The 23,876-nt window shown below is 41.5% G+C and overlaps 1 protein-coding gene across 1 annotated transcript in view; it reads right to left on the bottom strand.

The window, feature by feature from the left end:
• Positions 1 to 23,876, bottom strand: part of PDSS1 (decaprenyl diphosphate synthase subunit 1) — a 321,226-nt gene that overhangs the window by 57,092 nt on the left and 240,258 nt on the right. Inside the window, exon 9 of the mRNA XM_085631745.1 lies at positions 22,764 to 22,877. Coding sequence (XP_085487871.1) covers positions 22,764 to 22,877 — 114 coding nt within the window. The remainder of the gene's footprint in view (positions 1 to 22,763; positions 22,878 to 23,876) is intronic.

Raw genomic sequence — 23,876 nt, 5'->3', positions numbered from 1 at the left:
TCAAAGCTTTCCCAATAACCTCTGACCACCAACATCTACTTTGAAGAAACTTCTTTCACCAATCTTGTTCACCAGTATTTAACTCACCACGGCTCCCATTATACCCAGCTTTTAGATCATCATATTTTTGTGTGTAGCAATCATTTTATTGGCATAAATTAAGTACCAAAAAATAACAGCAAATACACCGACACGCAAATCCAGCATGAAGTCATTTTAAGATGCAGTGGTTCTCGATGAAAAGGTGGGCGCTGCATCGGTAACGACACACTATAAGAAACTGCCAAATAATCCAACTCCACGCTTAGAAAAATCTATAAGTGACTTGAGCAGAAAAGGCTTTGAGGGCGGTTGGCTAAGTGCCAAAGAAGCAGCATTTTTGATCAACAAATCTCCGACAGTGCCGGTAATTTACATCTTACCGAAGGTGCATAAGGACGTCAGTACACCTCCCGGTAGACCGATCGTCTCCGGATGTAACTCAATCCTTAAGCCCCTAGCACAATATGCCGATTTCTTCATCCGGCCCTACGCCACGGAAAGTCCCACCTACATCAGGGACACAACAGCAGTTATTAATGTTGTTGAAAACCACCCGTTTGATCCACTTTGCGAATTCCTAGTCTCAATGGACATAGAAAGTCTGTACACTAATATCCCACAGACAGATGTACTTGAGATTATAGAAGATCTATTAAACAACAGACCAAGACCTCATGCAGTACCAACAGAGTTTATTGTAGATTGTATCAGGATTTCTCTTTGTGAAAACTTCTTCCTGTTCGAGAAAACATTTTACCAACAACTAAAGGGTGTCGCGATGGGGGCAGTTTATGCCCCAGATATAGCAAACATCTAGGTGTCCAACTTCGAAAAGCAACATATCCACAATATATCTAATCCCTACACAACCAACATCTCGTGTTGGCTTAGATATATTGACGACGTTTTCCTAATTTGGAAAGGATCCAAAGAATTACTGACCAACTTCCATGACTGGTTAAATTCAAGGAATCCTAATCTGAAGTTCACATTAGAATGTAACAGCCAATACATGAACTTCCTAGACATCTCAATCAGAGTAGACACGGACAATAAACTGTACACCACTCTCTTTACCAAACCGACTGCGCGGAATACCTTATTAAAGTACAAAAGTCATCATCCACAGTCTTTGAAGGATGGACTCCCTTTTGGGCAGTTCCTCCGTCTTCGGAGGAACTGTTCCAAAAGAGCTGACTACTTTTCGGAAGCGAAGAAACTGAAAGATAAGCTTCATTCTCGTGGCTATCCAAACAAGCTACTCAAGAAATCCCTTAAAAGAGCTTGGTACAATGATCGCAATGCTCTGCTGGAAGTGAAAGAAAAGAATGATCAACCCCAATTGGTCTGTGTTACCACCTTTGGCACAGCCACAAATAAGATCAAAAAAATTGTCAAGAAACATTGGACACTTTTAGCCTCACTCCCTGAACTATCAAAGGAACCGCTGTTTTCCTTTAAAAGAGGTCCCAATCTCAAGGACCGGTTAGTTCATGCCTACAAGATTCAAGATCAAAATATAGTGGACAATATGCGACAGTTATCACCGATCATCGGTCACTTCAAATGCAGTAACTGTGCAGCTTGTGCAAGCACAGTCAACCTCAAATCTTTTGAACTAAATGGTATAAATTTTACAGTGAGATGTTTTTCCAATTGCAACACAAGCAATGTGGTCTATTGTATCCAATGCCCGTGTGGCTTGAAATACATAGGGAAAACAACACAAATGGTCAAAAAGCGAATCTTGCAACACCAGTCGAGAATCAGATGCAAGGTTGAGAATGCACCCCTAGTAGACCATTACACTAAAGCAAAACACACCGAAAAAGATATGCTTTGGTGGGTCATAGAGGTAGTAAAACCCACAATTAGACAAACAAATGTTGATCATATATTAACAATGAGAGAGAACCGCTGGATTTGTCGTACGGACAATATCAAACAAGGTCTGAATTCAGCAACCGAATGGCATGTTTTATCTTGCCTGGCATAAACCGTTTCTCCCATGATGGTTGACACAATAACTAACATGATCTATAACAATGACACTGTTCCAATGATCTGCACCCCTAAGTACATCTACTTGTATTTAGGTATTCAACACACTTGCCTTGATACTATGTATCAATTACAATTACCAAGGTAACATTTGACTATCTTCATGGTAGAATTAATCTTTAAGCATCACCTTAGCTCGTTATTACATCTAACGACAACAGTTTCTATTTCGGTTTGAATTTATGTCAAAATGTGTCTGCTGAGTACTATAGGCGAATTTGCAATATACATGTTGTTGACAATCTGAGCAACCTATTTGATTAGTTATGCCGGTTGTATCATGAGATGTAAAAATATGTGAATGTCTTATATAACACATGTAATATGCTCCCACATCAGATGCATGTAACATCGAAAATGATACAATGTACAATATAATGCGCTTTTATTGAGACAATTAAGAGATGTTAAAATATGAAGATATTATGTCTTGTATAACATATGTCACGCATTTGTAGTAACTAACATTGCTACAACATTATTAGCTATCCTTTGTTTTAAACCGGTGAATTGTGATGTTTAATGATTATGTTATGTTGATTCTCCCTGTTAGTGATATTCAGGTATTCGAATATGATCTATTTGCCATAGTCAAGCCAATTGTCTTCGGAACGGATCAGTCTCAATAAATAGGACTCAGGACTTCCGTGACCCTCTGGCTACATTATAATTGTACATTAAGCCTTGGTTTACCTTTCTTCCTAATGCAAACATATTGAGACTGATAAGTTTTCCTTAGCTCCCCTTTATTAATCCTAATACGATTCAATAACTGTAGTGCAGTTCAAGATGGCCGCCATCCATACGTAGGTCCAGTAGAATAATGAGCCATATCGATGATTACGCTAGTTTGAAACCTCTACCATACAGCTACATCATTAATAATTATCTGGTCTGAAATACGTGATTCTCCTCAGAAGATCGGCAATGTACAAATCTAAGGATATTGCTAATATCACGTAATAAGGTAATCCATCCAGTTTATTTAGTAATTTAATAATGGCCGCCGCGTTCACTCGGTGTATTCGATCACCTAACACGAGATAGGTCCGCCCATTAATTAGGTAGCTTTAAAAACAGGTGATCCAGTCAGGTTAGGTTAGGCGTTCCTGACTGCGGCGGAGTTTTTTCGAGCCTGATTGAAGACTTAAAATGTAAGTAGACCGCGACGATAGTTAGAGATAGTCCCTGCTCATTAACACAAAGCGGGTGCACAGGAGGCAGCACTAATTTGTAATGTTTGGGTGGGTTATTAACTGTACTTTGAATATTTGGTATCCCCACCTTCTCGAACTTAGACGTAAAACATGACATGATGCTTTGCGTTAGACTGAAGGGCTGTGCTTGATTATTCGGCATAAGTCTGTTTGAACTTGTTTATCGAAAATCCGTCGCTGTATTCAGTAAGATATAACTATCCATAGTGGGCTATAATAAACTTGTTAAGCTTCACAAATAGTGTGTCTTTACATTATATTCTATTAACTAAATTTGAGCTTATTCGTTTTCTGGGTGAGATGCGTTTCTGCTCTCATTAAATTGTCTCCGGTCAGTTATCAACATTCTGTTGAGTGCCCATATCACCAGATACCCCTCCAGTTGATACTTGAGTGTCACTATACAGAGGGTTGCCATTAGCGATGCATCGATATGCCTTGATCCTCCAAGTTCTTATCCTGAGATTTAAATGATGACGCGCGTAGAACCGTAGTTAGGGAGAGGTGTGTACAACTCACCTAATCGAATTACCCTAACATCAGCTAGTACTTTGTTACCTTGGATTAAAAATTTTTGATGTCCAATTTTATAAATTTAAACAGAAGTAACACACGAGTCAATTGGTGTTTACTCTCTATGTTTACAGTAGAAAGATTTGAAAAGGATATCAGAAGAAACGAGGATCTCTCCTGTCTGAATCTCCCTATATGAGTTACTTTGTCAACAATTAGGTAGGAGTTATTTCAAGCCCCTTTCCCCTCCTCTTTCTTCTCTGCTGGTTTGCATATATACCTAACACAGTGCTCTTTAACTTTGGCTATAGATTCATCTAATACGGTTTGGCAAAAATATATAAAAACGAAGATTAAGCTGTGTGCTTTTCCCGAATTCACAAAGTAAGCAATCACCTTTATGTTGATCAAATTTTCATAACTTGAAATGGATGAAAGTTAAGATGAGCTTTATAAGATCCTTTAGTCAAGACATCAAGCCTATTTATTGTAAAAAATTTTTTTGATTGTCTGATTTTTAAATGGGTCTTCATCCCTCTCAAATATGGCAAATTTCCATATTTAATTTAATTTTGCTGCTATGCAGTATTTAATTAGTTGTTTGATTAAATCAGTATATAGAGACTACTCTCCACACACGGGTTGTCTAGAATGTAATTTTTACAATTGTTATGTATTCATTAATGTAATTATTTGTATTATGTCCATATAGGGGTTTTTTGTGCAATTATTAACTGTCCTGAAGATGGTCTAATGGACTTCTGCCACCAAGACCGAAACGTCGACACCATCATCTAATTCCGCATTATTTGATAATTACAGTTGATTTTTCATTCATGAAATTAATCTCTGTTAAAACCACCTGGAAATAGATGTTTTTTGATGAAATGTGGATTTAAGTTAACCCATCTTTCATGCTACATTGCTTTAAATTTATCGTTCTTTTTTGTATCCCCCTTATCTTGATTTTGATTGATATATAAAAAGACTTGTGTTTTATTCACAACAAATCCCGTGTGTGTACTTTTTATCTTTGATAAGTTCTTGACAAACATTTATTGTATGTGTATAATTGATCTAAAGTACACTTTCAAATTTAATTATAAAGAAATAGAACTAAGTAACCTCAAGTAAAATCCCTTGTTGGCAATCTCACTATACCAATTTATCTGCCTAAGCCCTCAAGGGTCTATTGGGCTTACCCTTTACGTATTACTGTGCATGGAATTTCCGGCAAAAACAGGGACAGGACTCAAATTTATGACTGGAACTTTCCCCTCAAGTGGTTACACCCAAGAACCACTAGGTTCAGCAATTAGATAGAGATGTGGTAGAGGGAAATTGTGCCTAAAGGTTCAGTCATCATGTTCTATAATAATCTAGTCCAAAAGACATTCTTTAATTTATATGTTAATTTATTCGAAGTAGATCCAACGACCTTGGCATTTCAAAAGGACCGCAGAGACAGAAAAAGCTTCAACTGAACGGCACATGACTGTAAAAGACCTTTGCCTTGCAAATGCCCCTGGCCAGACTTCGGCCCCACGGGCTAAACATGTGTCGGCTGTTGTTTCAACACTTTATTGAAGGTCGTTCGATCTACTTCAAATAAATGAACAAATAAATTAAAGAATGCCTTTTGGACTCGATTATAACAGAACACGATGACTGAACCTGTGGGCACAATTTCCCTCTACCACATGTCTATCCATTTCAAGATACAAATGTTGTTTACAATACATGCACCAATATCAGACAATACTAAAATATAAAAAAGGAGAAAAAGATGGAGGAGTGAGAATCTAAGCAATAGATGGAGAAAAGAAAGGAAAGAAAAAAGATCAGGAAGAAAGGGAGGGAAGACAAAACTACAAAGCAGGAAAGAGTGGGCAGAGAGATGGACCATTCGGTATTGTAATGTAATTAGGGGGTCCGGAATGGCGAGGGTAAATCCATGGATTACCAGAACATAGACCCCACTGCTGTCCATAAGGGGTGAATGACAGGACAATCCAGTAATATATGAACTACATCACAGAGAGAGTGATCGCATCGCCAGCAGGCAGAGTGAGGGAGCAACCCTGCAACTTGAAGCTGTGCTCGGGTCCAGTGCCAGCCCTGAATAATCTTAAATAGACTGAGCCTCATCCTTTCTGCTTGGATTCCCCATTTCAGGGCTTCCACGAGTCCACGAATACTCATCATATTCTACCTGCCGGTGAGCCTGCTAGGTCGTACGGAGGCAAGCCAATTGCAGTTGGGAGTTGCCCATATCCAGGTGGCGTACATGGCTTTCAGCATAGGGTTGGGGAAACCAGCTGCAGCGGTGCCAGGAAAATAGACGGCCTGTAGTCTTAATGAGGCCTCCTGGAGTCTGTGTTCAACCTTGACCCAGAGCAAGGGGTCTTTGACCCAGGGGTGCATGCACGCCAATTGTGCCAAATGTAAGGCTAGACAGTCATGCTACACAGATGGCATGCCCACTCCCCTGCTGATCTACGGGCATTAAGCTTCCGAATTGCCAGACGAGGTCTCACTGAAACCGAGATGAAGGCCTTAATGGTCTTGTCTATCTGACAGAGCGTCTTTAGGGGTATTATTTGGGCAAGCATGCCCAACACGTATGTGTTTCGGGGCAGGGTGACCTTTTTTATTTACCGCTTGAGTCAAGCCAAGTACAGCTTTATTCGATTGCTATTTCATACAATCATAAAAAGCACATATAAAAACATATATATAGATATTAAGAAAGAAACATCCTGTTTATACATTGCTGGTTCAATTGATTGTACACGGAGTAAAAAGTCATTAAAAGATACATAAAATATTAAAATAAATAGCAATAAGAACCTGGGGTCATAAAGAGCTTAAAATCATCAGTACTACGACAGCACCTTTTGCTACCATGTGACCTTTAGACTTCAGTTATCATCCTTTTCCTGAGGTGGATTAAGTGCTTTAAAAACATTGCTATCTTCCAAGTAATATGTAAATTATCTGAGAATTGCAAAGCAATGAAAGCTGGCCTACATTGTCTAATCCCAAAGCATTTTAAAATAGGAAGAATCCACACCTCTCTCAGTGCTCTGTAAAATTTACAAAACAGCAGCACATGTATGGTGGATTGCTCTGAAAGATTATCACATGTACACAATTGCAATTGTCGGGTCCAGTCTTTCATTGTTGGTAAACTCACAATTCTATGAAAGATCCCCAGTCTGAATCTAGTTAATAAAAAACGATTGTATCCCCCAGGAACAACTTTCAAATATGGTTGTATGTTAAAAGTAATTAAAATCTGTTGATTCTGCTGAACGCTGGGCTTTAAAATCTCAGACACCAATCTTATGGTTTCCAGATGCTGGAGGCCCTCCTTTTTAAGTCCTTTCTCCTGATCTTATATAGACTACTAGGGTCAGAAAAATACTCAGGATGTCCGAAGTCCTCCATGAAATTACGAACATATCTTAGCCAGGGGATCTTTAAGGCCCCTTCCAGCTTCAGGCAGTCCAGCATAATCTCTATTCAGCTGGGCCTCCATTTTTCTCCACACACCATGCCACAAAAGAATAGGCTCAAGTTTAATAAGATCTGATATGTGAGGCAGGCCCAGTTCTGCATGGCAGACATACGAGGATGTACTAGACGGGACTGACAAGATATATCTGAGGAACGTATTTTCTACCGTTTGCAGCTGGTAGGAATTAGCAAGGCCCCATATCCCTGCTCCATACAATGCTGTGGAGAGACTTTTCGCTTTATACATCTTAATAAGCTCCACCGGGGGTCTTCTACCCAATTTCCTTGAGAAATGTACAATGGCCTTGGTGGTTCTTGCAAAAGCAAGTTTTTTTGCTAATATAGCTTGGGTCCATAAGTATTTTTTGTCAAAGAGTATTCCAAGATACGAGAATCTCTTTGTGGGCTCGATCTTTTGTCCGTCCACAAACATGTCTTGCACCTTTGACTACCCCGCCCACACCTCATAACAAAGGTTTTGGAAATACTGACCCTAAGACCGAGACCTTTCATAAAGTTGGTGAAATTATCAAGCACCCTCTTCAAGCCTACTTGCGTCCTGGACATCAAAACCGCATCATCCTCGTAAAGGAGGGCGGGAATGGGGCTTCTGGCTATCTGAGGGAAATCGGAACTATTCTTAATTAATGCTTGTTCTAGACCATTAATGTAAAGAATAAAAAGAAAGGGGGGCAGGACACAGCCTTGTCTGACCCCTCTCTTAATGGGAAATGGGGCAGTGAGTTCTACTCTCAGACTAAATCAAACTCGGCCCTGGGCATTTTTATATAGGTGCCTGAGAAAAATAATGAATTGAGCTTCCACCCCCATTGCCTCCAGAATCTTCCAGAGCTTCTTGTGTTGCACAAAGTCAAATGCGGCGGTGAGATCTACAAAGGCCTGCCCCCTTTCGCCCGTGTTTATTTCCCTATAAGGGTGGCTAGATTTAGACTCTGCTCGGTTGTTCCCAAGCCCTCCCGAAAACCGTATTGGATATCGGAAAGGACTTTGTTTTCCTCTTGCCAAGCCTGTAATCGTTCTAAAATAATTCGACCCATGACTTTGACCAGGGAGTCCAGAAGTGAAATGGGCTTGTACTGTAGCAGCCCAGGTCCTGCCGTTTACCCTTTTAAAAAATGGGCACAATCACTGACTCAGTCCAGGTATCCAAGAAGGGGGCAGAACAACAAGTGTTTATTACTTGGGTGACAATAGGGCCCCATAAAGCCAAGTTAGCTTTAAACAAGTCGACCTGCACCCTGTCAGGGCCAGGTGCTTTACACCCAAGGCTTGCAGTGATGGCTCGGTTTACCTCATCCAGGGAAAACTTGAGATTACAATGTTGCATATTAAGGTTCAATAAAGTTTCCTCAGTGGAGGCTTCAGAATTATCACCAGATTCATAAACTTTCTTGAATTGGTCGACCCAAAGATCCTCACTGATGGCGATTTCCATGGACGGGCCATCTCTAGGGTTCAGAAAAGGAGCTTTAACAGCTTTCCAAAAAGCCAAACTGTCTCCCAGTGACGGGGCTTTATGTAAAGCTTCCCAAGCTTCATTAAGTAGTTCAATTTTTCTCTTCTTGAGGGCTAATCTATAATAAACTCTTGCCTGTCTCACAGCATTAGGATTTCTAGGGGTCTTGTGTAATACTTTTTTTAGGTTCTTATAAGTTTGATTGCAATACGTGTCAAACCAACCCTGGGTTTTCCTTCTATTTGAGTTTTTTTTTTTTTGAAACCGTTTATTACAGAATCCAAAAAATATACAAAGATGGGCCTACAATCTTTAGGCCGGCCGCTAGCAAACAGAAGGAGCATGTAATACAGATAATAGAACGCACGCTGCGGCACAAGGGAATTCACAGGAGTTGAAAGAAGCGTTGGCAGCCACACCTTCCGGACCCCACATGACGGTTTCATTTTTATATAAATAACAACAAAAAAGACAAGTCCACAAGGCAACCCACAGTCAAAAACAACAGCATGTGCTCCCCTAGGGGGGGGACCCCACTGATTCATAGAAATATCGAGGGGGGGAATAGGTCAGGACGGGGACTAAGTAAACTCATTTCCCAGAACCGGGAAGACAAACAGGCTAAGGAGACGGAGCCGGTGACGGATCCGGCAGTAGCGGCGGGGTACAGATTCCCCCACGGTAAGCGTTCCAGGGGCCCCATACTTTCACCCACGTCCCAGGCTTACCTCTCGCAACATACACCACCTTTTCCCGAAACATACACCAATCCATGTTGTCCTTCCACGCCGAGACAGTCGGCGACCTCTGGGAACCCCACAGTTGCGCAATATCACGTTTGGCCACCATATATCCCAGAGTCGCCCACCACGTCTGCGGCACTGAGTAATCGGTTGGCTCCCATACATTCAAAAGACATCTCCTCGCCTCAGGCAACAGCGGCACATGCGTAACTACCTGCAAAACCTCATGCACACCACGCCAGAATCGCACCACCTCCGGGCATTCCCACAGAATATGGAGAAAGGTCCCCAAAGAACCACACCCACGCTTACACAACCCGTCCACAGCATAGCCCATACGCATCAGACTCGGCCCCGTAACATAGACCCTATGGAGTATCTTGAGCTGGACGAAGCGAAGGCGAGCCGGTATGGCCACCTCTTTCGGGGAGGCCACCGCAGACACCCAGTCCTCGTCATCCAGCTCCAATCCATCAGCCCCCCAGGCCTCGCGAAGGCCAGTCAGCAGTCCCGAGCGATCATTGATGAGTTTTTTGTAAATTAATGAAATCGTGGCGTCCGGGACATGCCCATCTAGCACTCTATCCTCCAGAGGGGAGCACTCTGGGATGAAGGCAACGTCCGAAAATACGGAGCACAACGCATGACGGATTTGCATATAACGAAAGTACTCCCTGTCCTGCAGCTGGAATTCTGTCCGCAGCACATCGAACGTTTTAAATCCCCCCCTCGTCCAGAGATCGCCCACCCTGCTGATGCCTATCATGTCCCACTTCTCAAAGCCCTTCGAGGTCCACAGGGAGCCCAGCCGCTCAGATGCGTATAGTGGCGTCGCCCGGGTCAAGCGGTCCTTCCACCCCATCGCCACGTTAGCTGTGTGCCACACCCGTACCATAACCCCCGTGGGGCCCGTCAGCCGCGCGTCATGCGAGCTAGAATAAAGCGCCCGATTATAGTCACCGCCCGGCAGTAACATTTTATCCATCTCAAAGGCCGGGTTTAGGGCGGGCCCGTAAAGGCCGTGATTGATCGCAGCCAGCTGGGAGGCCCAGTAATATCGCTTGATATCTGGGAGGGCAACCCCCCCGTCGTACCACGGGAGCGTCAGCTTCGCCAGGGCGATACGCGGCCGACCCTCCCAAAACAGTCGGCGCTGCAAACTCTCCACCTCGCGGAAGTAGCGCGCCGGGACAACGTCCATTGTATTCTGCAAAGCATACAGGAAACGTGGCAGCGACATCATCTTAAACAATGCCGCTCGGCCGAGCGGTGAGAGCGGCAAGCGCTTCCAACGCGCGACGTCCTCCTTCAGGCGCTGGAGGGGGGGAAGCAAGTTCTGGCTATATCGGGCCTCCGCGTCCAGGGTAATGAAGATACCCAGGTACCTAAAACCCCGCGGGGCGATCTGAATAGGACAACCCCGCGGAAGGATAGGATCCTCCCCAGAGAAGACATATACACACGATTTAGCCCAGTTGATGACCAGGCCGGAGTTGAGGCCAAAGGAGTGCAGTACATCAACCAGTACTATCAGTGATTTACGTGGGGAAGCCAGGTACAGAAGAATATCAGCGTAAAGAGATACGCGGTCCTCATACTCGGGGGTCCAGCGGAGGCCACGAATAGAAGGTTCCCACCGCAGCCACTCCGCCAGGGGCTCCTGATTTGCATATGGCTGGGTTCAAACTGGAACGGCATGGTGAGCAAAACAATGATGGGTTTAGGCCCAGATCTCTGTACCGGGGTGAATGTATGACATTGTTCTGCATTCTGTCCATCAACTGTTGTTTTTGCATTCCATCAACATTAGAGCATAATGGACAGGGGGGGCGTGGCTTGCGCGCCGCAGGAAATGGCAGTCTTGATGTAGGCTCCGCTGCATCGCGGGACTCCGACGCTATTTTGGGACCTTGTATGCCTCCTTATTCGACAGTGAAGGATGATTCCATGCCGGTGACTATGCGGTGAGCCTGGATACCGCTTTCCTGTTGCCGTTCATGACGGATTTCCTACTCTTTGTACTGGCGGTTATTTCGCCTCACAAAGACGCGAGCGGCTGCCATTTTGGACCGCTGAGCCCGCGTCTGTGTTTTCGCTGCTGCAATGTTGCTGAAATTCATCCCCTCAGCGGTGTAAGTTTCTCTGCTTATTTTTCGCACTCCCCATGCCCGAGAGTTTACTTTATGGCACAACTTGGGCTTTATATTTGCCGCCTCATGTTATTCTTCTCTTCTTCTATCTTCATGCTGACAAAGGATATAACAGCCTCTACTTTTTACTAAATGAATGAGTACTGTCTCTTTGATGGTCAGGACTTGTACGCCGACAGCCCTGCTCGCATTGTAATGCTCTACATTGTTGCTTAGGGCTTCGCCCTCCCTTTTGAGGCCTCACAGCTTTCTAGTGCCAGGAATCAGCCTCAGCATCTTTCGCCAGGCAGTAATTCTCTGCTCGTTGCCACGTATGTTGATGCCATTCTACGGCAAGGCGCCCACGTTTTTCTTTTTTCAGCACTGTGTTGTATTCACACAATTTTCTACTTTCTGGTGCCTTTTTCATATCCTGTCCACTTTTGGAAGACCTGCTTCTACGCTTCAGATATTTTTGAATTTTCTTTGATTCCTGGTGGCTACAGACTTTTGTTGAGCACAATGTCTACTGACCCACATTTTACCAAATCTTCCACGTCTGGTACAAAACCTAAGCGGCATAAAAACAACCCGCCTTCTCCTATCCATTCTTCTCAAAATCCTGTTTTGGACTCTATTCTTGATGAAGTTCGTGGTCTTCAACCCTTCATGTCAACTACTAATGAAAAGTTGGAACAGATTGAGGAAAGATGGATCATCATGGAAAGCAAGGTTTTTGATCTGGAGCAGCGTGTTAGTGATTTACAGGATGCTTCTACGAAAATTCCATTCCTAGATCAGGAAATTCATAAACTTAAACTTCATACTGAGGACTTGGAAAATCGTAATCGAAGAAATAACCTCCGCCTTTATGGTCTTCCGGAAAATATTGAAGGGTCTGACATGGTGTGCTTCCTTCAGAAATTTCTTCCAGAGCTCCTCGATCTACCAACGTTAACAGGTCCTCTTAACATTCAAAGAACACACCGCTTGGGTCGTTTAAATCCTGCCGCTAATAAACCACGTGGAATTATCATGCTCTTTCTCGAATTCACTGAACTGATGCTTATCTTGAAGGCTGTTCGACTTAAAAGGCGTCTTATCTGGTCAGATCACACTCTCTTCATATCACAAGATATTTCCAACGCAACCAATGCTAGTCGCAAAGAATTTTTTGCTTTGCGTCCACAAATGAGACGTCTCAACATACAGTATGGAATCCTCCATCCATGTCTTTGTAAAATTACACATGAGGGTCGATCCCGTTCCTTTGACGACCCGGAAAAATTGAAACTCTTTCTTCAAAAAGTCTCCCGTCACATGGAATGGATACTAACTCTTGACTTCTTTTTTTCCTTTTTTTGGATTGTCACTTTGTATTCTATTAATTGGTTTACTTAATGTCTTGCCGTTGGTTTATAATATTAATATTAATGAGGTTCTTTTTCTCTTTCTTCCTTTTTATTTATTAATGTGGTCCGCGTCCTTTGGCGTCACTGCGTTCCCCTTTTTCTTCGATTTTTCTTCGTTCTTTACAGATCCGGATGTTTTCCCTTGATCTGTTTACATGTCTCTATCTTCCTCTTTTGCTTCTCTTTCATTTTCCTCTTGTTTCTCTTTTCTTCTTCTTTTCTTGTTCTTCCTCATTGTTAATTCTGTTTCTCTGTACTTGTTTTGTTGTTGATATTAGATCTTTCCCCTTATATATTGAACAATATCTCTCCTTCTTGTTTCTTGTCAATTCTGCAGTTCCGTGCTCCAATTCCCTCGTGTTCACCTTCATCCTGAGTTATGGTTAATGTGACTTCGTGGAATGTTCGTGGTCTTGGTCACCCCGTCAAACGTCAAAAGGTATTGTCTCATCTGGCTAAACTTAATACCCAGATTGCTTTCTTACAGGAAACCCATTGTAATGACAAAGAATCCCTTAAACTTAAACGTTATTGGGTTAATCACATTGTTTGCTCTCCTGCTACTGATCGTCATGGTGGTGTCGCTATATTGTTCCATAAATCTATTAATGCACAGATTGTATCGTCAGATTGTGACCCGAATGGTCGTTGGGTATTGGCAGAGACTATCATAAATAAAACACAAATCACTTTTTTCAATATCTATGGTCCTGTTAAGCCAGATTCTGAATTTTGGCACTCTATAAAGCTGAAACTATTGTCACTCTCCAATTCTAATATCGTGCTAGGTGGTGATTTTAATAATTGGTTAGATCCATTTACTGATAGACAATCCAAATGTAAGTTTAAACCTGACAAATCCCACAAATCATTTCAATCAGCCATCTCCTCCCGTCCATTATTTGATACATGGAAAACTTGTAACCCAGATATCTCTGAATTTACCTTCTTTTCACCTGTACACCATACCAGATCCCGTATTGATTATATCCTAGTCTCCAAATCGCTGATACCTTGTCTCCAATCCTCTGACATTGGGTCTATCTTTATATCTGACCATGCTCCTGTCTCCACCCTTATTGACCTATCTCTCACAACATGTAAACAAGGCAGATGGCGTTTCAATAATTTCCTTTTATCAGACCGTACCTTTATTCAAGAAGCATCCTCTTTTATTAAGGAATTCTTTACTTTTAATAATTCTATAGACACCTCCCTACACAACAATTGGGATGCTTTTAAAGCATCTTTTAGAGCCTTCACTATTGCCTATACCTCAAAAAAGAAAAAATTATTACATACTAAGTATAAAGAAACCCTGACCCTTTTAAAATCGTTAGAACATAATTATGACACTTCTAAATCTCCCTCTTCTTTACAAGAATTAATCAAAGCTAAATCTACCCTGAATAAAATAGCTACTACGGATGCCTGCAACATCCTCCTTAAGATTAAATCGAAATATCACGGAGGCCAAAACAAAGCTGGGAAAATGCTAGCAAATTATCTAAAAATTAAATCAGAACGTAAAGTGATTGGCCCCATTCATTCAGAATCCAGCAACACTCTCCTTTCTTCTGACTCTGACATTATTCCACATTTCAATCATACTACAACCTATTATATACAGAATCTACCAAGCCCTCTGAAGAAGATTTTATTTATTTTTTCCGAGATATCCCCAAGCCCAAAACTTCCCAGGATATTTTTAACTCTCTTGAAGAAGACATTTCCCTACAAGAATTAACTGATGCTCGTTAATCTTTGAAAACAGCGAAGGCTCCTGGCCCCGATGGATTTTCAATTGAACTGTTTTCTGCTTTCTCCTCAATTTTTGCTCCCAAATTATTAGAACTTTTTAATTCTTTTATATCCAATTCCCAAGCCTGTGGTTCTTTTTTGGAAGCCGTTATTATTGTAATCCCCAAACCAGATAAAGACCCCTCCTATTGCAAACATTTTCGTCCTATTTCATTAATTAATTATGATTGTAAAATTTTTTCAAAAATATTGGCTTCTCGTTTAGAGAAAATTATCCCTCTTCTCATTAACCCAGACCAAGTTGGTTTTGTTAAAGGTCATCTGGCTTCTGACAATGCCAGAATGTTTTCCAATATCCTTGCTCTTAGTAAAACATATCCCTCCCCTTTAGCTGCTCTATCCTTGGATGCAGAAAAAGCCTTTGACCGTGTTAACTGGGAGTTCTTGATACATACATTACAATGGTTTGGCTTTGGTCCGAAGTTTATATCATATGGTAAATTGCTATATACTAATCCAAAAGCATGTATTTTTGTTAATGGTCTTTTTTCTCCATATTTCTCCCTTCAAAGAGGCACGCGTCAGGGTTGCCCCCTTTCACCATTGCTTTTTCTGTTATGCTTGGAACCATTTCTGGAACGTATTAGAAGCAATCCTCTCATTACTGGTTTTAGTTTAAAGACCCATCAAATTAAGTTATCTGCGTATGCTGATGATGTTCTTATTTATATGTCCAATCCTGTATCTTCCTTACCCCCCTTTTCGCAGGAAATTTCATCATTCGCTAAGGTTTCAGGTTATATATTAAACTTTTCTAAAACTGAGATTTTACCTTTAAACCCTTCCTGTTATAGGTATATGTTTGAATCTTCCAACTTCACGTGGTGTCCCCAAAAAATTAAATATCTTGGTATATGGTTCTCCTCCAACATTCGTGACACATTATCTCATAACTTTTCTGCCTTAAAACTCAAAATTACTAATTTGTTAAAGCTCTGGTCTCCTTTGTTCCTTTCGTGGTGGGGCAGACTTGATACAATTAAAATGATGATTGTCCCCCAGATTTTGTTTATACTGTCTATGTTACCATTTAAAATTCCTAAATATTATTTCTCTCAGATTAATTCGATATGCACTAAATTTCTATGGAATAACAAACATGCACGTATTGCCTTGTCTAAACTGATTCGTCCTAAAAATGAGGGGGGTGTTAGATTCCCGGATTTTAATTTATATCACAATGCTTTTCTGATTCGTCAATTTTATGCTTTGTCTAAAAATGATCAGGATTTATCTAAGCCTTCATGGGTTACTGTTGAATGCTCACTGTTAAATGACTTTTCAATGCGAGATGTTGTTCACATGACTAATTGTACTTTTATTTCCAAATACCCTATTTTGAAACATTCTCAAGCTTTGTTACATACACTTTTCTTTAAGAATTTGGATAATTATCAATCTTTTCTAGCGTCATCGCTTTGGTTTAATAAATACATTAAGTTCCGTCACAAATCATTCTACTACAAACAATGGAAAGAAAAGGGTCTTTTTTAAGTACACCAAATGTTTGTCAATAATGTGATTCTTTCTTTCCATCAATTGCAAGAGTTTTTTCAATTACCTGATTCCTGTATTCAGCAGTATGATATTTTAGCTTCTATACTACAGGGATGTATACAGAAATTTCTTTCTCTACCAACTCCTTCTTCCTGTTTCTTCACTCTATCAAATCTCTACTGATACTATTCCAAGTGCCTCTTTTATCTATAAATCTTTATCTACCCCTGTTGGCTCCCGGAATAAATCTAAGGTGGAACTCGAGTGGGAACAGGACTTCTCTTTGACTCTGTCGACATCGCAATGGGATAAGTTTTGGCAGAAATTATTCAAGACCTCCAAAGCTGCTAATCTCACACAGTCCCTATATTTTATTTATAATAGAGTCATCATTACTCCCCTTGTGTTACATAAGTTCAATCGCTCTGTCACATCAGCCTGTTGGTCTTGTCTCAATGCTGAAGGTTCTTTATTACATTTATTGTTCTACTGCTCTAAGGTGTATGCTTTTTGGGATGCTATATGGTCAAAACGTTCACTGATTTTTTCTCACAAAATACAATTGAATATGCTGAATGTCTTTTTAGGCACTATGTCGCCTGACTTTGCTCTTGTTTCTCCCCCATCCCTTCTATTTTATTTATTTCTTGCTGTGGCTTTTAAAGTTATACTACCATGCTGGAAAGATAATTCTAAGTTATCTTTTTTACATTGGTGGAATTATATATGTGATGAACATAGAATTGCCTCTATTCCTCAATCCTCCATCCACCTACAAATTAAATCTGACTTATTATGGTTACCCTTTACGACTTTATCGACATCAATATAATTTCTTTCTATTTTTTCTATTTTATTGTCCCTCTCCCCCTCTCTTTCCTTTCCCCCTCTCTTTCCTTTCTTCTCCTTATTCTTCTCTTTTCTTTTCTCCCTATCCCCTCTCCTCTCTTTTCTCTTTCCGCTATTAAAAATATACTTTCTCTTAACCGTTATATCTATTCTAACTTTTACAAAGGCCTTTTTGTATACCACTGTAGTATAATAATTTTTTAGGCACATTATTGAAAGTGTTTTACATATTCTGTCACCTTTTCTGTATAATTCACCTAGCATGCAGTTACTATTTATATATGCCTGTATGCTTATAGTTGACTGCTATTGACTTAATTTATATTTGTAATCCTGTGTTTCTCTTATCTCTAATAAAAATTATTTAACACAAGAGCATAATGGACAATTAAAATCACCTACCATAATGACCATTGTGTCTTTTGTGCTTTTGGTGCATATGGTCCTCACATCCAAGGTCAATTTTGTTACTATTGATCCCAGAGTTCCAGTGGGAATATTGTTATAAAAGTTAACCATTAGCATGCGTTGCCTTTTATCAAAATCCACTATTATTAGCTGATAATAGGACTCCTCAAGATAATTCTCTATCTTTTTTACCTTTAGCGTGTTTGCAATGTAGGTACATAGGCCGCCCTTCGCCCTTCCAGAATATCAGAGTTTTATAAAATCACACCAAACGGGATTGCTTATCTTAGGGCGTAGACCTGCTATATTCCACGAGTCAAAATGGCAGGTTGCCTCATCACTCGTCTTCCGAAACTTAATTGGGGCTTCTGCGGCTATAATATGACCGTCTACATTAGGATCACTCTCATCTAGAATTGAGGACTTAATATCCTTGTGGGGTTCTCCTAGTTGCGTGTTTCTATAGTCTCTAGGATCTTCCCCATGTCCAGTTGAAGCTTGTAGAGTTAATTTAATACCTGCATCTAAAAGAGGTTTGATATTACTGGAATAATCTTTATAGGGGTGTTCAGTCGTAGTGTCTTAGGGGTGAGCTCCCGCTTGGTTAAATGTTCTCCTGAGTGAGTCCAGTCAGTCAACTCCTTCAAGTGAATTAAGAATTCTGTAGCAATTACTAAGTGGAATTTCATCGCTGCCCTGTCTAACTCAGGGAAGTATTTGTCCCCCCCTCGACTGCCATGGTGCTTCAGTTGGGATCATCTCTCTACCCTGTCTAAGCCCTGAAAACATCTGCCCCCTCCTCATTCGCCAATGATCTCTGGTTGGTTGATAAATATCCAAGCGGAAGAATGTTTATTTTCTGGGTCATAATATTGCTATTCCCAGCCCTATCCAGGATTACCTGCACCAGGTCTGGAGATTTAAAACTTATGACCACACAAACACCTGGTAGGGCCTTATGTGAGTTTCCAATCCACCCCACTCTCCGCACCATTTTAAAATCCGAAAAGAGGATATCTTTAAGGCCCGTCCTGGCACTCAATAGGTGCAGGCTTTTGTTTCGCAAGGTTGACCAATGTTCCTGGGCATTCGGTGCATTAGGTGTTAAACGAGGGACATTTGCCAAGATAACTACATAGGGGGTTACCTCTGGGGGGAGATGTAGGTTCATGTTTTCTTTTGTAGCAGGTCCCTTGTTTATTCTATGCATCTTCTGTGTTGTCGGATGACTCAAGCCCTCCCCTGCTTTAAGCTGGTGACTAATGATCTTTGTGCGGCTTTTGGGGCGATTGAGCTAGATCGTGGACCTGAGCCTGCAGATGGAGGTGTTAAACTTTGGTGTGCATGGATCAGTTAAGTCTGAATTAGTGCGTCCCTTGCTTGATGTAGTAAGGCATTCAAAATTGTGAGAAGTGGTGTTACCAGTGGGAATGCCACTCTTATTTCCCAATTCCCTCATAGGTGCTGTATCTATGCCAGTATCCCTACCTGAACAGGTACCAACATGTAAAGTGGGATTCCTGATAACATATTCTTCTAGCTTGGCAAACCTAGCCTCAATATGAGATCATTTATGGGACAGAGGATCCAGCAAAGCTGCCAGCATTACCTCCAACCTTTTCCATGACTCTTCCTCATTTTGCCCAGGAAGAGGGCCGTTGGCGGATATCTCTATCGGTATGCTTTGTCTCTGCCTGCTAACATTGTCAGTGGCATTGGTTTTTCTCCTAGTTAACTATGGAGACTGTTTGTTTTTCGGTGCGGGTCGGCCCTTCCTTTTCTTGGGAGGTGGTTCAAGGCTATTTCCATGGTATATTTTTGCCTTCTGGCCCCTAATAGTGACATTTAGCTTAGTTGAGCTCTTTGCTGCCTCTAAGGATCTAAATGGCTCTGGATCTATGTTGATAATCTGTAAATGTTCACTATGATCGCTATGAGGGATCAGGTCCTCAACCTCATCAACGTCGTCCTGCCAAGCAAGAAACCCTGTCTGTGAAGTGCTAGTCTGTACATGTGGTTCCAACGACAGCCTCCTCTGTGTAAGCTCTATCTCGTGTATAAGGGCCGATTCTGCCCTCAGCAAGAAAGCATCAAGAGTTCCCAACACCAGATTTACGTTTACTCATTGTTTATCACAGTATTCACACAGTACTGGTCACTTATAGCAGTTGTCCAGTCCACTTGTTTACAAAATGTTAATGGTGTGGCCCAGCCCAGCCTCTTTCGGTCTCTGACGGGCCCGACCTTGGCCCGGGCTTCGCGCCTGCGCGTCCCGCACTGCGGAAACCCTGTGTCCCTTTTAAGCACCTCCACTTGAGTCAGTTCCCAGAGAGAGATTCAGGTGGGACCACTTTGCGGAATTCAATTGCATTTGATCCATAAGCGGGTCTAGGTTATCTGTCACCATGCGCTCCAGGCCTCTGTTAACTAAGATGTCCAAATACATAAGGGAACTCTTCCACAGGAATAGATAACCATCAATGGCGGCGTGTGGTGATTTGCAACAGTGGCAAGGCCTCGATCTTTCCCCAGTTCACCTTTTAGCCGGATACTGCTGCAACAGGAGGGAAAGGCTGACAGGGTGAGTAAAATGTTATCTGCATTTGGATACAGTGTAGATACAGTGTAGAGGGGCCTCCGGGCGTAAGGATTCCTTTGATTTGGTCCGATTGGCGCAGAAATACTGCTACAGACTCCATTGAAAGAATAAATAAAAGGGTAGTGGGCAAATCTGACAGGTACCCCTACAAACCAAGAAGGAATCAGAAACAAAGTGATAATGCTAAGAGATCCAGGAAGGGTTTGGGGACTAGCAACAAAATGCTGACTGCTAGCCTCCTGTCCAAGAATGGATCAATCTGAACATGTACTGGCTCAACTGGTCTAAAAAAAGAGTACCAGATACTGGGTGAGAAGCACCCGTAGCCTTACTGTTCAAAGGGCTATCTTGTGAAGTCCAAAACCTACAGACATAGAAGGAATGCAAACTCAAAGCAACATTCAATATTGACCACCTATAATGCCTGGAATCAGTATAGGCACCAAAATAAGATTTCATCACCCATGGTTCAACATGGGTCCTCCTTCTACTGACCATGGTTGTCTATATCCAAGCTGTGGCAATGAGCTACTACAGTGCAAGACACACAGGTCAGCTAAGGCATTGAACAAACTAGAAACAGTCTGGAACCATGCTGCCTTCCCACCCCTGAAAGGACTACAACGGTTTAAATTGCAGGACAGAATGCAGTGCAAAACACAATACACTGTCCACAATATACTGCATGAATGCTGCTATGGCTGCCTTAAAGTCGTTGCAGCCTGTGTTTCAGATACCTCATTAAAGAGTAAATGATTTGAGAGTTGATCAATGCTCACAAAAGGTTCACTACTCTAAAAGCTCCATCTCCAATTGGAGGAACACCCCCCCGTAATTTAATATGCAGCTGAAACAGCAAATTTTCTAATCAATACCTTACCCATATCCCCCATTTGGACTTAGGGAGCTAGCAGAAATACAGAAATCAATTATCATTTGAATCATTGAGGCTTCTACCCTACCACCTTGACTGGAAGGATTCTGAAGAAAATGAAATAAAATGTTACCTTGAATTGTGATTTGTTTTTTTAAGTTTATTTATCGTTTTACCAAGAACAAGCAACAATTTAGCATTGTCAACAATGGGTCGAAAGGAAATAACAATAGTCTTATGACCATCAGCATTACTAGAACAGACATAATGCAGTACACAATGATAGTGCCGGAATCAACAGTAAACAGGGTGCAACAGAACACCAATATACTTTACTCAGTGTATGCTGGACTCCCTTAATCAGACAAAGATCAGTAGATTCTTCTTCAGACATGCCCTGTATCTCCCAGAAATCTGTCACACAGTGTCCCTTGTACCTCCATGCAATGGCGTAACTAAACTTGAGGTGGCCCCCGTGCAAAGTACATGTAGGGGCCCCTTTCCGGGCTCACTTAGGAGCTCTCATTCCAGGGTACTGTGATGAGGTGGCCCCCTGGAGCTCGGCCCCCCCCGCACTGCAGGGGCCTTTGTTATGCCACTGCCTCCATGTCTACCTGCAGCTTGTCGTCCGTTCGCGCACGGAGGTGCAGTTCCTCAGCCAGTGACCACTACGAGACATCACAAACCCACTAGTCGAACGCTTGGACCCAACTCCCATTCAGGTAATGGCAACCTACCTCCGGGCCAATACTAGAGTCAACTGTAAGAAGTGGTAAGCCATCTTGCAATTCTTGGGCAGGGCAATGTTCCTCAATAAGCAATGCTGAGGAGCCAGCTAACAAGACAGAGCTGTGGTACTTTATAATCTATCCACTACAATTGACCAGTGGCCCCCACCATCGCGCAGCTCCACGCAAAGTGCATATGATCTGCAGATTGAATTGTAATAATTAATGTAAACATCTACCCCACTTCTTGCTGTGCCAGCAACCCACATGCCTACGTCTCCCATTATCTCGTTAAAGTAACAGCTGCATGTACTGGGGAGAGGATGTAGCCTTATGGCTAGAGCGGTTGACATTGAAGCTGGGGAACCGGGTTAGAGTCTCGGCAAGCACGCTCAACATCCTGTGATTCTGGGTAGATCACTTAATCTCCCTGTGCCTAACACAAAAAATGAATGTGTCCTCATGTAACGAAACTGGTGCTATGTAAAGCGCTCTGATACCCGATATCTCAGGTCTAGTTTGCGTTATCTAAAACTCGAAAAAAAGAAAAAAAATGGGTTTCAATACAACAGCTTTTAATGAAAGTGGAGAACACCTGTTTTATAGAGAAATTGCTGTTTATATTGACACTGAAGACCATGATTCCTCTTGATGCATTCTACCTATGGTACTTGTAGTACAGTAAGAAGTGACCATATATGGCTTTACTGTGTTAATGAGCCACAAAGTGGAGGGAGAAAGAGCCACATTCACCATCCATATTTTAATCTTTCATGTACCCCCTTGAACACATTAAATCCAGCTAACCCAATAATTATAGTGACATAACAACAAATTAAATAAATATTTCTTTGAAAACACCATTTAACCTTACCTGCTGACAAGCAAATAATACTGGTCCTGTAGCCAAACCAAGCCTTAAATCTGCAGCAGTTGGTTTCCCCAGTTGTCCTGCACAGGCTGTAAAATCCAGAACATCATCTATCAACTGTAAACAAAAATGAGAAAATGTTCAAACCTGTTCAGGCCCATTTCTGAACTGAAACTTCCATAGTAAACTCTCATAAAAGTGCTTGTAGTCATCACACTTAAAACAATAAAGTATGTCAACTGTGACACTATCTCATATTATTCTCAGTACCAAAATAATGTTCGAAATGTGATCAACGCAAATTATAAAATTTTGGATAACACTCCATGTAAGTAAAATCTAAAATGTGTCCATCTTAAAATAAATTTTGCCATTTGAGATTCAGTTAGAAAATGTGCTGAGCTCAGCTTTCTGTGTTCCACCTATACTAATGTCTTTTAGTTCACATAATTTAAACTATTATTTTATATCCCTGAGATCTAACCTGAAAATGAATGGACAAAGACTGTGTTTCCTCCAGACCAGTGTTTCCCAAACTGGGGTCCGAGGACCCCCAGGGGTCCGTGGCACATTCCCAGGGGGTCCTCAGCCAGCAATTTTAAAAGCACTGCAAAGTTCTTTGTAAAATTAGCAGTTTTCGAGCAACTATAAAAGTGTCCAGAAAATGCCAGTGATTAATGTACCTGCTGGAGAGAGATGAGAGTTTTGTCCAGTAGCAGCTTTGACTTATATAATGTGACACCGAGAGTTAATATGCCTACTGCAAAGAACGTGTACAATGCATTTTAAAAAACAGTATTTTATGTGCATAGGTCAATGGGTTAGTGATTTTGTCACAGAGATTCTTTCGTCACTGTGCAATTCATAAGGGAAAATCGTAATCTAGCAGTGTCCTATAAACTGTCAAAGAGCTGTTTGCAAACTGCATGGTAAAAGTTAGTAACATATGTTTATTCCCAGTCTATCATTATCCTGATGCTGCTATGTCCCCACATCCTGCACATGAACAAGTTTGTAATGCTGTTTTGTCACTTCTATGTGTGCTGCCTAATGCAGCACACATGGAAGTTACAAAACGTCATTTTTATTAAAGATTGTTTGTTTATGTTTAGGAAG

The sequence above is a fragment of the Triturus cristatus genome, chromosome 10 (assembly GCF_964204655.1).
Source record: "Triturus cristatus chromosome 10, aTriCri1.1, whole genome shotgun sequence".
NCBI classification, from domain to species: domain Eukaryota; kingdom Metazoa; phylum Chordata; class Amphibia; order Caudata; family Salamandridae; genus Triturus; species Triturus cristatus.
Note: the sequence above shows the minus strand (reverse complement) of the source record. Positions and strands in the feature narration are given on the sequence as shown.